The sequence below is a fragment of the Podarcis melisellensis genome, assembly GCF_964234715.1.
Source record: "Podarcis melisellensis genome assembly, chromosome: 6".
In the NCBI taxonomy this organism is placed as follows: Eukaryota; Metazoa; Chordata; class Lepidosauria; order Squamata; family Lacertidae; genus Podarcis; species Podarcis melisellensis.
In genome coordinates this window covers 93,649,324-93,665,178 of record NC_138538.1, presented here as the reverse complement: position 1 = coordinate 93,665,178, position 15,855 = coordinate 93,649,324, and the positions used below count along the sequence as shown (strand labels likewise).

The 15,855-nt window shown below is 43.2% G+C and overlaps 1 protein-coding gene across 7 annotated transcripts in view; it reads left to right on the top strand.

Moving 5' to 3' along the window:
- TDRD5 (tudor domain containing 5) overlaps positions 1 to 15,855 on the top strand; it is a 38,550-nt gene that overhangs the window by 14,506 nt on the left and 8,189 nt on the right. For all 7 annotated transcript variants that reach the window (XM_081915071.1, XM_081915070.1, XM_081915069.1 and 4 more), the window contains exons 9-11: positions 6,588 to 6,808; positions 8,121 to 8,333; positions 9,689 to 9,755. In XM_081915071.1, the coding sequence (XP_081771197.1) occupies positions 6,588 to 6,808; positions 8,121 to 8,333; positions 9,689 to 9,755 (501 nt within the window). The remainder of the gene's footprint in view (positions 1 to 6,587; positions 6,809 to 8,120; positions 8,334 to 9,688; positions 9,756 to 15,855) is intronic.

Below are 15,855 nucleotides of genomic sequence, written 5' to 3'. Positions count from 1 at the left end.
TTTACTTTATTTTGAAATCAGTTGTTTTTGTATATAATTTTTATTAATTTTTCTGTTTTACAATTTAACATACTCATTTTACATCCTTAAGATATCAGTGATGTGACTTCTTCTCTTTCCCTGGTTCATTTTACATATCATAAATCCCTGCATATTTTACAAAAACTATACCTTTCAGTATTCCGTTATTGCCTACATCAACATTTACATTGTTGAATTTAACTTAATGCTGCCAGCGTTTTCAGCTGTACACAATTATTTCCCATATATTCAGTAAACATTTTCCAATCTTCTTTAAACGTATGCTCTTCTTATTCTCTTATTCTATATGTTAAGTCTGCAAGTTGTACATATTCTGTCAAGTTCCCATTCTTCTTTATAATAATAATAATATATTATTTATACCCCGCCCATCTGGCTGGGCCTCCCCAGCCACTCTGGGTGGCTTCCATAGAAACCAAAAATACAGTAAAATATCACACGTTAAAAACTTCCCTGAACAGGGCTGCCTTAAGATGTCTTCTGAATGTCAGGTAGTTGTTTATCGCTTTGACATCTGCTGGAGGGGCGTTCCACAGGGCGGGCGCCACTACCGAGAAGAACCGCCAGAAGGCCCTCGGCACTGGATCTCAGTGTCCGGGCTGAACGATGGGGGTGGAGACGCTCCTTCAGGTATACAGGACCGAGGCCGTTTAGGGCTTTAAAGGTCAGCACCAACACTTTGAATCGTGCTCGGAAACGTACTGGGAGCCAGTGCAGATCTCTCAGAACCGGTGTTATGTGGTCCCGGCGGCCACTCCCAGTCACCAGTCTAGCTGCCGCATTCTGGATTAATTGCAGTTTCCGGGTCACCTTCAAAGGTAGCCCCACGTAGAGCGCGTTGCAGTAGTCCAAGCGTGAGATAACTAGAGCATGCACCACTCTGGCGAGACAGTCCGCGGGGAGGTAGGGTCTTAGCCTGCGTACCAGGTGGAGCTGGTAGACAGCTGCCCTGGACACAGAGTTAACCTGCGCCTCCATGGACAGCTGTGAGTCCAAAATGACTCCCAGGCTGCGCACCTGGTCCTTCAGGGGCACAGTTACCCCATTCAGGACCAGGGAATCCTCCACACCTGCCCGCCTCCTGTCCCCCAAAAACAGTACTTCTGTCTTGTCAGGATTCAACCTCAATCTGTTAGCCGCCATCCAACCTCCAACCGCCTCCAGGCACTCACACAGGACCTTCACCGCCTTCACTGGTTCTGATTTAAAGGAGAGGTAGAGCTGGGTGTCATCTGCATACTGATGAACACCCAGTCCAAACTCCCTGATGATCTCTCCCAGCGGCTTCATATAGATATTAAAAAGCATGGGGGAGAGGACAGAACCCTGAGGCACCCCACAAGTGAGAGCCCAGGGGTCTGAACACTCACCCCCCCCCCACCACTTTCTGGACACGGCCCAGGAGGAAGGAGCGGAACCACTGTATGACAGTGCCCCCAGCTCCCAGCCCCTCTAGACGGTCCAGAAGGATGTTATGGTCGATGGTGTCAAAGGCCTCTGAGAGATCCAGCAGAACTAGGAAACAGCTCTCACCTTTGTCCCTAGCCCGCCGGAGATCATCAACCAGCGCGACCAAGGCAGTTTCAGTCCCATGGTGAGGCCTGAATCCCGATTGGAAGGGATCCAAATGGTCCGTTTCCTCCAGGCGTGCTTGGAGTTGTTCAGCAACCACCCGCTCAATCACCTTGCCCAAGAATGGCAGATTTGAGACTGGGCGATAGTTGGCCAAATTGTCCGGGTCTAAAGATGTTTTTTTAAGAAGCGGTTTAATGACCGCCTCTTTCAGCGGGTCTGGGAAGGCTCCCTCACAGAGGGAAGCATTCACCACCCCGCAGAGCCCATCGCCCAGCGCTTCCCGGCTCGCTTTTATCAGCCAGGATGGGCAAGGATCAAGGAGACAGGTGGTCGGTTTCACTCGTCCAAGCAGCCTGTCCACATCCTCGGAGGTAACAGATTGGAATTGATCCCATATAACAGGACCAGACAGAACTCTAGCACTCTCCCGCCCTGGCCCTGCTCCCACGGTGGAGTCTACCTCCTTCTGAATCTGAGCGATTTTATCTGCAAAAAACTTTGCAAAAGCATTGCAGGAGATCTTGGGGTCCCTACCAGGCCCCGGTGGTACAGGTGGTTCCGATAAACTGCGAACCACCTGAAAAAGTCTCCTGCTGCTGTTTTCTGCAGATGCAATGGAGGTGGCGAAGAAGGCCCTCTTCGCCGTCGCCATTGCCACTTGGTAGGCTCGACGTTGAGCTCTAACCCGTGTCCGGTCTGATTCAGAATGAGTTTTCCGCCACCGGCGCTCTAGCCGTCTCAACGATTGTTTCATCACCCTCAGCTCCGGGGAAAACCACGGGGCTGTCCGGGCTCCATGCAATCGGAGAGGGCGCTTCGGAGCCAGACAGTCAATTGCCCTGGTTAACTCCGCATTCCAGCGGGCCACCAGGGAATCAGCTGAAAGGCCATCAACTTGGGATAAAGCACCCCCTACCACTCTCTGGAAGCCAATTGGATCCATTAAGTGGCGGGGGCGGACCATCCGAATCGGTCCCACCTCCCTGCGGAGGGGAAGGGTTGCGGAGAAGTCCAGTTGCACCAGGAAGTGATCTGACCATGGCACTTCTTTTGTTTCGCTTTTAGTTAATGTCAGATCACCAACATCCGTAGAGGAAAACACCAAGTCTAAGGCATGTCCGTGGCTATGAGCTGGGCCAGACTTATTCAGGGACAGCCCCATGGAGGCCATGCTTTCCACGAAGTCCCGAGCGGCTCCTTGTAAGGTCGTGTCGGCATGGATGTTAAAATCCCCCAGGACAACCAAGCTAGGTGTCTCCAGGAGCATATCCGCCACGACCTGAAGCAGCTCGGGCAGGGAATCCTTGGTGCAGCGGGGAGGTCGGTACACCAGTAGGAATCCTGTACTGCCCCTATTGCCCAACTTCCAGAACATGCACTCAGAAAACTGGGTCTTCCCAATAGGACGCCTGGTGCAGACTAATGACTTCCTAAAAATCACTGCAACCCCCCCTCCCCGCCCACATGACCTGGGTTGCTGTGCGTAAGAGAAACCTGGTGGGCAAGCAGCGGCAAGGACAGGCCCATCTGCTTCATCCAACCAGGTCTCTGTCACACATGCCAGGTCAAATCCTCCATCCACAATCAGGTCGTGGATGGCAGTGGTTTTATTCATCATTGACCTGGCATTGCACAGCAACACTTTCAGGTCATGTGGGTTTCCCTTGTTGATTACTGTATCCTTCCGGTCAGGACCAGACCTGGAGGCAGGGATAGTCCTCAAACAATGACTAAACCTGCCTCCTCGGTAATGACATGGTCTGGTCTTAGCATAACTCCTCCTCCTGCCCGTGATCACTGAGATCGGGTGTCCCAATACATCCCCCCCTGTGGAACCTGCCTCACCCAATCTATTGGCTGAGGCCCACTCCCAGGCAGCCATGACCCTTCCCCTTAAAAGGCAAAATACAAACTGTATAATAATTTAACAGAATAATAATAATAATAAAACAAAACAGAACAAAACAAAACAAAGCAAGGAACAATAGTGCTGACTCAGTGCTTATCCCACCCCAAGCAAAAATAAAATAATGGAATAATATAATATTCTAAAAAACAACAACCACCATTTAAGATGCTGCAAATTAAAAGCGATTAAAACATTTAAAACCATTTTGTCCATTGCTGCCGGTAGCTGCTCAGGCCTCTGAACTGTAGTGGTAGTGCAGGCCCCGCCCCCTAGGCCGGATGGAGTTGGCAGGAGAGGGAGCGGTCTTCCCAACACTCACGCAAGCAGCGGCAGCAGCAGCAGCAGCAGCCGTGTCCCGGAAGCCTCTCTCAGGCCTCTTATGCTGTGGCGGTGATGCAGGCCCCGCCCCCTAGGCCGGATGGAGTTGGCAGAAAAGGGAGCGGTCCTCCCAACACTCACGCAAGCAGCACTCTTGTGTGGGTGTACTAGAGTAAAGATATAAAGGGAGAGTCTTGCTGCAATCTATAAGCCAGTAGGTGGTGGAAGCAGGTATTTTAATGGACATTTGGACTTGGAGTAACTCACCTAGCGACCTCCTGGAAAAAACGCCTTGTAAGGAACCTTGGGGAGACCACAACTGATTTCAAAATAAAGTATTTTAAAGCTTGTTACAAGTCTCAATGACACACTGGACAATAGATATAGGACACAATATGACTTGAAGTTTACAGCATGTTATTCTTTGAAGAACAACCTGAAAATGATTCACAGATGGTATTTAACTCCAAGTAGGCTTGCAAACATGTAGAAGACTGAATCAGATAAATGCTGGAGATGCAAAGAGGTGGAGGGAATCTTCTTTCATATGTGGTGGACTTGTAAAAGGGTAAAATAATATTGGGAAATGATCCATAATGAACTGAAAAACATGTTTAAAAGTACTTTCCCCAAAAAACCAGAGTCCTTTCTGTTGGGGATAATTCAGACTGAAATTCCCAGGTGTCAAAAAAAGGTTATTTATGTATGCCACTGCTGTGGCCCATGTTTTGTTAGCCCCAAAATGGAAAACGAGCGAGTTCCCAACTAAACACCGGTCTTGAAAGACCTACATTGGCTCCCAGTACGTTTCCAAGCACAATTCAAAGTGTTGGTGCTGACCTTTTAAAGCCCTAAATGGCCTCGGTCCAGTATACCTGAAGGAGCGTCTCCACCCCCATCATTCTGCCCGGACGCTGAGGTCCAGCGCCGAGGGCCTTCTGGCGGTTCCGTCATTGCGAGAAGTGAGGCTACAGGGAACCAGGCAGAGGGCCTTCTCGGTAGTGGCGCCCGCCCTGTGGAACGCCCTTCCAGCAGATGTCAAAGCGATAAACAACTACCTGACATTCAGAAGACATCAGAACATAACACATGAACATATATTAAGAAGCATAATATCCATAGCCACTAAAGCAACTAATTTTTATACTTTACATCTAGGGCTGTAAATACCTGCTTTTACCCTCCTGTCTTGACGGTCAGAGAAATTTTTACATTGATTTCACTGTTTCAAATTTTGTTAGCTAGGATATAAGGAACGGTACAAGTTCTGACTTAGTAGATTCAGGGGCTATAGATTCATTTTCTTGAAGGGTAGTCTGCTCCCTTCCACTGCTGCATGGCAAACTCTGAAACTAAGGAGAGTTTGAAAAGCAGATTGTTGTGACATGAGATGAAAGACTTTTCAAAGAAGAAATTAAAAATTCTGCTTGAGAAGCCCAAGCCCCTTGTGTGGTTATCCATCTCTATAGATCCCAGCCGCTTCCTTATTTTAGTTTTTTTTAAAAAACTCATTCAATAGGAACTTGTAACAAATATTTATTAACTTGTTACCAAAATTAGATTTAAGGCTTTCCTTTAACCAGTGATATTAAAATGTGCCTTATTGTTTAATATATTAGCTTTGTTTACTTAATTATTACTTGCTAACAGAGTTTTGCAAGCCATCCTGCAATTTAAGTGCTCAAGGCAACTCACAACAACAACAAAATTCAAATTAAAAACCAAAAGTATAATATAGTTTAAGAATGCACATTTTGTCAGTAGGTTTCAGGTAAGGTTCCTTGGGAAGATAATTCTACAGTGAGTGCTACCACTGAGATGTAGCCAACTGCCACATCTCATTTGGAGTAGGACTTCTGAGAAGATTTCTAAATCTAGGTTGGTAGGCATGTGTTGCGAGTAAGGGTAGTAAAGAGAGTAAACTGCTCTTTAAAGGTCCAGCACCTTCGATTGGGTCTGGGAATAATCTGGGAGCCAGTGAAGACGACAAAGTATTGGTGTGATACACTAATTTCATACAATCTCAGTTAGCTTTCTCTCAACCAAATTCTGAAGTAACAGAAGTTTCCAGGCTGTATTCAGCCATAGCCCCACCCCCACAATTAGGATTTCCCCCTACCTCTGCCTCTCCTACCTTTGTTTGTTTTTCAAAAATCTGTCTGGTTTGCATTTTAAAATTGTTTTATGAATGTTTATTTACATTGTGTTTATATTAGTTTGGTGATACTCCAAGCTGCTTTGTAGTGTTTTTGCCTGGGAAAATGGGATATAAGTATATAAACACGTAAGTAAGTGAGGAAAATGTGAGCGAGAGATGCTTTGATGTTTCAGCAGAACCATGTCATAGAGGAATTATTTACTGAGGGTATGGAAAATCAGGAAGGGATGTAATGGAGTTAGGGCTGTCTGTGTGGCACTTTTTGTTGCATGTTAGGGCATCCAGACTCATTGCTGTTGGGATGGAGACTTGGAAGACTAGGAAAGTGTTTTGGATTCCCGTGTAGTCAAGTACTTGGGATTTTCCAGCCCTGTTCAGGGTAGTTTTTAACGTGTGATATTTTACTGTATTTTTGGTTTTTATGGTAACCGCCCAGAGTGGCTGGGGAGGCCCAGCCAGATGGGCGGGGTATAAATAAAAAATTATTATTATTATTATTATTATTATTATTATTGAGTGGCCCGGATGAATCTGTTGTACTGCATGGATCAGAATGACTTTCTTTTACTTTCCTTATGTTTGCAGCACCTGGGTATGGAGGATACTCACATTATTCAAGAGATCATGGGAAATGAAATCCCGCCAGATGCCGTCCAGGACAGAAGCCTTTACAGCCTTCCCCAGCTGGACACCAGTGCTTTAGTGGGACTATTTGTGGAATACATTGTCTCTCCTTCGCAATTCTACGTCCGACTCTACAGTGCAGAAACGTCAGTGAAGTTAGAAAACATGATGTTGGAGATGAGGTGAGGGGGAACTTACCCATTTCGGTCTGGGCTTTTCGTTGTATATGAGCTAGGATTGCAGGGAGAAGAGAGAACCCAGTTTGGTATTGGGTGTGCTTGTGGTCTGTTGAAACTCATGTGCAAAAACTTTACCCTGTTTCTTGGCAAGAGTATTCTTTGATGTAGACACTTCAGTGTGCATGGTTTTAGTATTTTATTTTATTGCACGATAATCAGCCGAACAGAAAACCCTTCTAAATACCAAAATAGGGCTGAACAAACAAATGGGGTTTTAGCAGATGTTTAATGCATGCAACCAATGAAACTTCCCATATCTCTTTGGGTTGGTGCCATCTTGTCAATCCCCTATAAAAGCCTGGGTGAACAGGTGCCACCCAAGCAGTCACCCAACTCAGCTGCCACCCAAGCAGTCTATGTAATCATAGGGAGAGTCAGCAGTGTTCACCTGTCCTCCAGTTGTCCTCATTGCTCTGCACACTCAGGCAGGGAAGAGGAGGGACAAAGTCAGTGCAATGCAAACACACTAGTGTTTTCACTGCAGCCTCCTTGCCCCTTTACCTACCTGCCAGAGTGCAACAGTGACACAAGCAACTGAACATCAGATGAATCATAGAATCATGAAATTGTAGAGGAGGAATAAGGAGGTGCTGACCTAAATGGCCTCGGTCCTGTATACCTGAAGGAGCATCTCCAACCCCATCATTCTGGCCGGACACTGAGGTCCAACGCCGAGGGCCTTCTGGTGGTTCCCTCATTGCAAGAAGTGAAGTTACTGGGAACCAGGGAAAGGGCCTTCTTGGTAGTGGCGCCTGCCCTGTGGAACACCCTCCCATCAGATGTCAAGGAAATAAGCAACTATCTTACTTTTAAAAGACAGCTGAAGGCAGCCCTGTTTAGGGAAGTTTTTAATGTTTCACGCTGTATTGTGTTTTTAACATTCGGTTGGGAGCCGCCCAGAGTGGCTGGGGAAGCCCAGCCAGATGGGCGGGGTATAAATAAGAAATAATAATAATAATTTAGTCCAACCCCTGCAAAGCACAAATGTCCCCACCCTGTCATCTGCTCCCGGATCTGCTTCTATGCCAGTTGTAGGAGTTCTATAGCCACCACAGATAAGACCCTATCTGTGGTCACTGCATGGTGTACTTGTCCCATCAACAGGAACACAGGGATGACTTCTCTTGCAGATCTCAATGCAGATTAATAATGGTATAGGGATATCTGAGACTCAAAAGTTTTTTAAGACTTCAAATGTCTGCTACTTAGCCATAGGATTGTACTGTTAGCGACCCACTTGGATCCTGTATTTCAGACGATGCTATTCTAGTAAACATGTAGCTGACCGATACATCATGCCCGAAGCCTCAATCAGTCCTGGTCAGCTTTGTTGTATAAAAAATTCGGAAGACAAATGGTGGTACAGAGTTATCATTCATCGAGTGCTCAATGACCAGGAAGTGGAAGTGTTTTACCCGGACTTTGGAAGTACGAGGACTGCCCAGAAATCCTCGCTGAGGTTTCTGAAGTAAGTAAATCGTGTGCTAGGCAGGGAATGCTTATCGGCTGAGAACTGGTGGATGGTGAGACCTCTTTCTTTTCTACTCTTGCTCTCAGAAAAATTAATGGTGGATAAGATCATGTTCTGCCTCCACTTTCAGAGGCAGTCTGTTCCTGGATACGAGTTGCTGCACTCGGGCCCTGCTTGCAGACTTCCCAAAAGCTTCTAGGTGGCCACTGCAAGAACAGGATGCTCATTAGATGGGTCATTGACCTCATTCAGCAGAGATGACTCTTATGCTCTCATACGCAAACCCCACGCACCCTTCCTTCCTCTCACACACAAGTCCATTCACTCAACATTCTTTTCACTTTCTCTGTCTCCCTGTCCGCCTATCCACCCCCCTCACATACCCACACCATCCAAGGCTGATTTCAAAGGTAGCACTTATGTATCAGTTCCCACATCTTGTCATCTCATACCTAAAATCCAAAGTTCTTTCAAAACTGACTTGCCCTCTGTCATGGGCAGTAAAATAACTGTGTTTGGGAACACAGACAGTACAGTGCAAAATGACTCTTGCTATTTAGCATAAGTGGGTGAAAATCCACTTATGCTAAATAGGCAAACTAAGGCCCGGGGGCCGGATCCGGCCCAATTGCCTACTAAATCCAGCCTGCAGATGTTCCGGGAATCAGCGTGTTTTTACATGAGTGGAATGTGTGCTTTTATTTAAAATGCATCTCAGGGCTATTTGTGGGCATAGAAATTCGTTCATTTTTTCCCCCTTCCAAAATATAGTCCTGCCCCCCACAAGTTCTGAGGGACAGTGGACCGGTCCCCTGCTGAAAAAGTTTGCTGACCCCTGTATAGTCCAAAGGCTATTCATCAGGAAATAAGGATTTGTTTTAAGTTTTTAAAAAATTGTTTAACCACATCAGTTTACAAACATAGATACATATGCTATAATGTTATTGTTTTAGTTAAATAAATTGTTTAAAAAGTCCAAATATAAACAGTTAACTTATTAACCCACACAATAATTTCATAATTATCTATGTACTTCTAACAGTATAACCAAATCAGTAATCTGAAAATTTATCACACTAAAAATGAAACCTTCCTCTAGTTGTAAATATTAAGATGATACCAGCAAGAATGAGTCTTTCTGTAAAGAAAGTGAGTTAAATCAAGTCTTACTGAGTGATTTAAATCGTGATTTAAATCAAATCCACGTTTGTGTGGACTCAGTCTTGCTTACTTTCTTTCGTGGGAAATGCCAAATGTCAACGCTTTGTTCATTATCCAGTTTGATGCAAGACTACTTGGCTTGGGGCAGCAAGTCAAAAGTGTCCCTGTGAATTACCTTGTTCTTGTTTCAGGTCTTGTTATGCAAAGCTTCCTGCTCAAGCAATCCCTTGTTCCTTAGCTTGGGTGAGACCTACAGAGGTATGTATATATGTATTATATATGTATTATTTTTTCAACTAACCTTAACCTTGATGTTTGGGAACAACTTAAAAATAAGCTGGCTTTTGTTTTCTGTTCTTGTTTTAAACTTTAACGTATGTGTTCATTTGTTTACTGCACATTTTTTACCAATGTTGTAGCATTTTTATGTTGCATCCAAAAAGTGCTCAAGTTTTGGCAAATACTTAAGGAAATCTCATAACGGTTAGGTATTTGCTGAGACTGCTTCTCTTCATGCCCTACATCTAGTGGATGAGTGAATCATAGCGTTGAAAAGGGACCCTGAGGATCATCTAGTCCAACCCCTGCAATGCAGGAATATGCAGCTTTCCCACATGGGAATCGAACCTGCAACCTTTGCATTATCAGCATGCTCTAATCAACTGAACTATCTTGTTGCATATTATTTGGAGTGAAAGTAGCAACCAAGGGTATACTTGTCAGTTATATCTGTATACCACAAGATGTTAGGGCGGAAGAAGAGTCATGAAGGATTACGAGCAATGATAACATCAAAATTTTAAAGTTCGGAAGGTGAAATAGCTCAAAGAATAAGTGAATAAGAAAAAACGTGTTGAGACTTCCGGTCGGCGCCAGCGTTAATGGCGGTCCTTGCTTCGAGCACCGAAGCAGGACTGCTCCGTGAGTTCGGGTCTGACCCGCTACGGCGAGCGGGGGACCCCTAAAATCACAGGCGCTGAAGCCTGTGAGCAAGGAGATTCGGTGGGCACCTTTGCGCCCCCCGGTATCGCGAAAGAGCCTTTTTAAAGGCTCCGGAGCGGCATCGGGTGTGAGCGCGGTGCTGAGGATCGCAACCCAGCCCACGGAGCGAAGCCGCGTCGCCATTGACGGAGAGCGCCGATTCCTTCCTGAAACTACCGATTGGCAACAATACCCGTGAGTAAGATCGACAAATAAAGTGAACGGGACTTTAAAAACTAAGAAGATTAGGCTGAAAACGGGTTAGGCAAAAATTAAGGAAGTCTGCCTCCCGGAACTGCATGTCTGATTGAGCAACGAAAGGAGTAAGCTGTGTTTAAAGGGAACGTATTTATGCTTTTCAACTTCGTTAACCTGACATCGAAAGAGGACCTCCCCCCTAATAAGCAGGAGAGGGGGGAAGAAAATGGACTTAATTTTATCTGCTTGAAGAAAGGAGTTTGGAAACGGAAACTTTCCGCTGTCGATACCTCTGGCTAGGCTGCCGGAGCAGTGAGCGCCTGGGAGTGAACTGTCAAACTAGATGGTGGATACAAAGTAAGATTTATCTGAAATAAAATAACGGGACTTTAGTGGACAAAAACTGTAACATCTTAAATTGCAACAAAGTAGGGTCTTTACTTGGACTTTCACTTTTGGAACTTTGTATGGCTACTTCTTTCCCTGTTTCTTTGTTCCTGTATTGGATACAATGTACTCCCTCTAGAGGTCTAAAAGAGAGACTGTTGTATTGAGGCAGAAATAGTGGGATTTTCCACTTGCAACTGTTCCTGTGGGAACGACCTTGAGATATGAGCGGTCCACTGGATGAAATATCAACAAGATCCAAAGCAAAGCAGGCTCAAAAGAAAAGAGGCTCCACATCAGGAGCATCAGCTGCACAGGAAAGAACAACAACAGTATCAATGGATTCCATGACACAGGCTTTACTCAGGATAAATGAATCTTTAGAAGCACTTACCAAGCAGTCTACAGAGAATTCTAAGAAACTGACAGAATTGACAACAAGACTGGATTTGAACACAACGACAATATCGTCTAATACAGATTCTATAAATCGTTTAATTCAGGAAAGTACAGAAACAAGGAGAATAGCCGAGAGCGCTAAGAGCACGGCCGAGGAAACTAAAGGGAAATTTGTCCCTATTGCAAAGAAAGTATATGAACATGATGCAGCCTTGGCCCTTATGGAACTGGAGAGGAAAGGCAAGAATCTGAAATTGAGACTGGTACCTGAAGAGGAAGAGGACAAGCTTGGGGAATTTCTTACAGATAAGTTCCAAGAATTTTGGAGTGACGAGTTAGAGGGAGAGGAAGAGGATTTTGCAATAACTACAGCCTTCCGGATTGGCAGAAAGCAAGGCAAGAAACCAAGGGACTGTTTAATTACCCTCAGATCCAAGGAAGAAAGAGACAAAATATTGAACTTACACTTCCAGAAGGCATTGGTTATTAAAAACTCCCAAATACAGATTTTTAAAGATATTCCCAGATACTTTTTGGAGGTGAGAACACAATTTAAAGATTTAGTTGACCTACTGAAACAAAACAACATTCAATTCAGGTGGGAATTCCCACAAGGGCTGTCTTTTAACTTCAAAGGGAAGAAAATCAAAATAAAAACAATCCAAGATAAAGAACACTTTTTGGAGAGAAACTTTGAGGACTTTCAGAAAGGAACCGTGAGAGAGAGGGAAATACCGGACATTGCAAACCTATCGTTTGGATTGAACCCAGCACCGACTGACGAGGAACAAGAACTTGGAGCAGTGGGTGGGAAAAATACCCAATAACAAAAATGTCCTTGCAACTTCTGAGTTGGAACTGCAATGGTCTAAACCATCCCCGAAAAAGAGATCAGGTCTTTCATATATTAAAGAAAGAACAGTTAGACATAATCTGTTTGCAAGAAAACCATATTGCCAGGATACACAGAAAACTTTTGATAAATAAGAGATTAGGACTGGAATTTGTTTCCTCAGACAAAGTTAAGAAAAGAGGGGTGGTGATCTATGCCAAGGAAAGATGGGAACCAAAAATGATCTTTAAAGATGATGAAGGAAGATACCTGGCAGTAGAAATTCAAATTCAAGGAGAAAGGATTTTAATTGTTGGAGTTTATGCACCTAATGAGGGGAAGGCAGAGTTCTTCAAGAAGTTGCATGAGACTTTAATGGACTTTATGGACTTTAAAATCATATTGATGGGCGACTTGAACGGAGTTGTCTCCACAAATATGGACAAAGCACAAAGACAAGTAATATCCAAGGACGGGAGACTACCAAAGACTTTCTTTGAACTGACTGACACCATGGACCTGATTGACATTTGGAGAACAAGGAACCCTCTGGAAAGAGAGGGAACCTTCTTCTCTGAAGCAAAAATGACCTGGACTAGAATTGATCAAATTTGGATTTCTAGCAATCTGGCACCAAGAGTGAAAAAAACAGAAATCTGCACAAAAACCTGTTCCGACCATAATGCAGTTAAGATGGAAATGAAATTAACAACGGCTGGAACCTTTAGATGGAGAATGAATGACACCCTATTTAGAGATGAAGAAATTTATCAAAAGGCCCAAAAAATAGTGAAGGACTATTTTGAGATAAATTTGAGAACGGAGGTGGAAAAAAGAATAGTATGGGACGCAAGTAAGGCCGTGATGCGCGGTTTCCTAATTCAGCAGAATTCTATAAAGAGGAAAAAACAAAATGAGAGAAAGGAAAAGATTTTGAAACAGATAAAAGAAGGAGAGAAGAAATTGAGATCCAAACCAAAGTCTCAGGAGATTTTAAGAGAAATAAAATATTACCAGACGCAATACATGGAATTGATGAATCAAGAGATAGAATGGAAAATAAAGCAAATGAGACAAAAGACTTTTGAATCAGCAGATAAATGTGGGAAACTGCTGTCATGGCAACTGAAAAAGAGATAAAAGTTAAATACTGTGACATCCTTGGAAATAGATGGGAAACTTGTCAACAAACCGAATGAGATAAGTAACTGTTTTCAAAGTTTCTTTAAAAAACTATGCACAAGGGCCTGTAAATGAACAAGAAATGGAGGAATTTGTTAAAAAATATGGACTATCAAAAATTACAGAACAAAACAAAAGGATTTTGAATGAAAAAATTACAGAACAGGAAATAGAGGGTGCCATTCAGAATATGAAATTGGGGAAATCACCAGGACCAGACGGCTTGACTGCGAAATACTACAAAGCTCTTAAGGAATGGTTAATACAACCATTGAAGGAAGTATGCAATCAGATATTAGAGGGGAAAAAGGCTCCCAAATCGTGGAAAGAAGCATTTATCTCACTTATACCGAAGACAGAAACTGAGAAACATCAAGTCAAGAACTACCGCCCTATATCACTCTTGAATGTGGATTATAAAATTTTTGCAGACGTTCTAGCGAAAAGATTTAAGAGAGTACTGGTAGAGGAGATTCACAGGAATCAAACAGGCTTTCTCCCAGGGAGACATATGTCAGATAATGTGAGGAATATTATAGACATTTTGGAGTTGCTAGAGGTGGACATCAACAGAAAGGCAGTTTTGATCTTTGTGGACGCGGAGAAAGCCTTTGACAACATTTCTTGGAAATTTATGAAGAAGAATCTCCATGGGATGGGGGTAGGCCAAGGGTTTGAAAACGGTATAGGTGCAATATACTCTGAACAAAGAGCTAAACTAATTGTGAACAATGTGGTAATGGACGAAATACCAATAGAGAAAGGCACACGATAGGGATGCCCTATATCCCCTTTACTTTTTATATCTGTCCTGGAGGTTTTATTAAATATGATTAGAAAGGACCAGCTGGTAAAAGGAATACAGGTCGGAACCAAACAATACAAATTAAGGGCATTTGCAGATGATTTAGTGTTAACTTTGCAACAGCCAGAAGCTAGTACCAAAAGAGTTTTAGAATTAATGGAGATATTCGGCCAGGTTACAGGATTCAAATTAAACAAACAGAAAACAAAGGTGTTGGAAAAAAATCTAACAAATGAGGAGAAAGATAGGTTTCAGAGTGAAACTGGGTTGGAAATAGCAAAAAAGGTTAAGTACCTGGGGGTAAATTTAACATCTAAAAATGCGAATTTATTTAAAGACAATTATGAAAAATGTTGGTCAGAAGTAAAAAAAGATCTAGATATATGGTCTAGGCTGAAACTTTCCTTGTTGGGCCGAATTGCTGTTATCAAGATGAATGTACTGCCAAGAATGTTGTTTTTATTTCAGACGTTGCAGATCCCAGACAAAATGGACTGCTTCAAGAAGTGGCAGAAAGATATATCTAAATTTGTCTGGCAGGGCAAAAAGCCCAGAATAAAATTTAAGATTTTAACTGATGCAAAAGATAGAGGGGGCTTCGCCCTGCCAGACTTAAGACTTTATTATGAATCAGCAGCATTTTGCTGGCTGAAGCAATGGCTACTTCTGGAAGATACAGACATTTTGGATCTGGAAGGATATGACAATAGTTTTGGTTGGCATGCATATTTATGGTATGACAAGGTAAAGGTGTATAAAAGCTTTAAAAACCATATTGTCAGGAAAGCATTGTATAATGTTTGGAATAGATATAAGGACCTATTGGAAAGTAAAACCCCCAGGTGGTTGTCACCAATGGAAGCGAAAGCAGTGAAAAAACTTAACATGGACTCTAATTGGCCTAAATATTGTGAAATTTTAGAATATGATGGTGAAAAACTGAAGCTTCAAAGTTTTGAGAAGCTAAAGCATAAAGTTCGAGATTGGTTACATTATCGTCAGATAAATGAGACATTTAAGCAGGACAGGAAACTTGGTTTTCAGAAGGAGAGGTCAAAGTTAGAAACGGAATTGTTAGAATCCAATACTAAGAATTTGTCTAAAATGTATAATTTGCTGCTGAAATGGAACACACAGGATGAAATGGTGAAATCAGCTATGATTAAATGGGCACAGGACATCGGTCATGATATTATGTTTGTTGACTGGGAACAGTTATGGACCACCGGTATTAAATTTACGGCATGTAGTGCCTTGAAAGAGAACATAATGAAAATGATCTATAGGTGGTACATGACCCCAGTCAAACTTGCAAAGATCTACCATTTGCCCAATAATAAATGCTGGAAATGTAATGAGACTGAAGGCACTTTTTATCATCTTTGGTGGACCTGCCCAAAGATTAAGGCCTACTGGGAAATGATCTATAATGAAATTAAGAAAGTCCTTAAGTGGACATTTGCAAAGAAACCGGAGGCTTTTCTCTTGGGCATGGTCGGCCAATTGGTACCAAAGAAGGATAAGACATTTTTTATGTATGCAACCACAGCAGCAAGAATTCTGTTGGCAAAGTA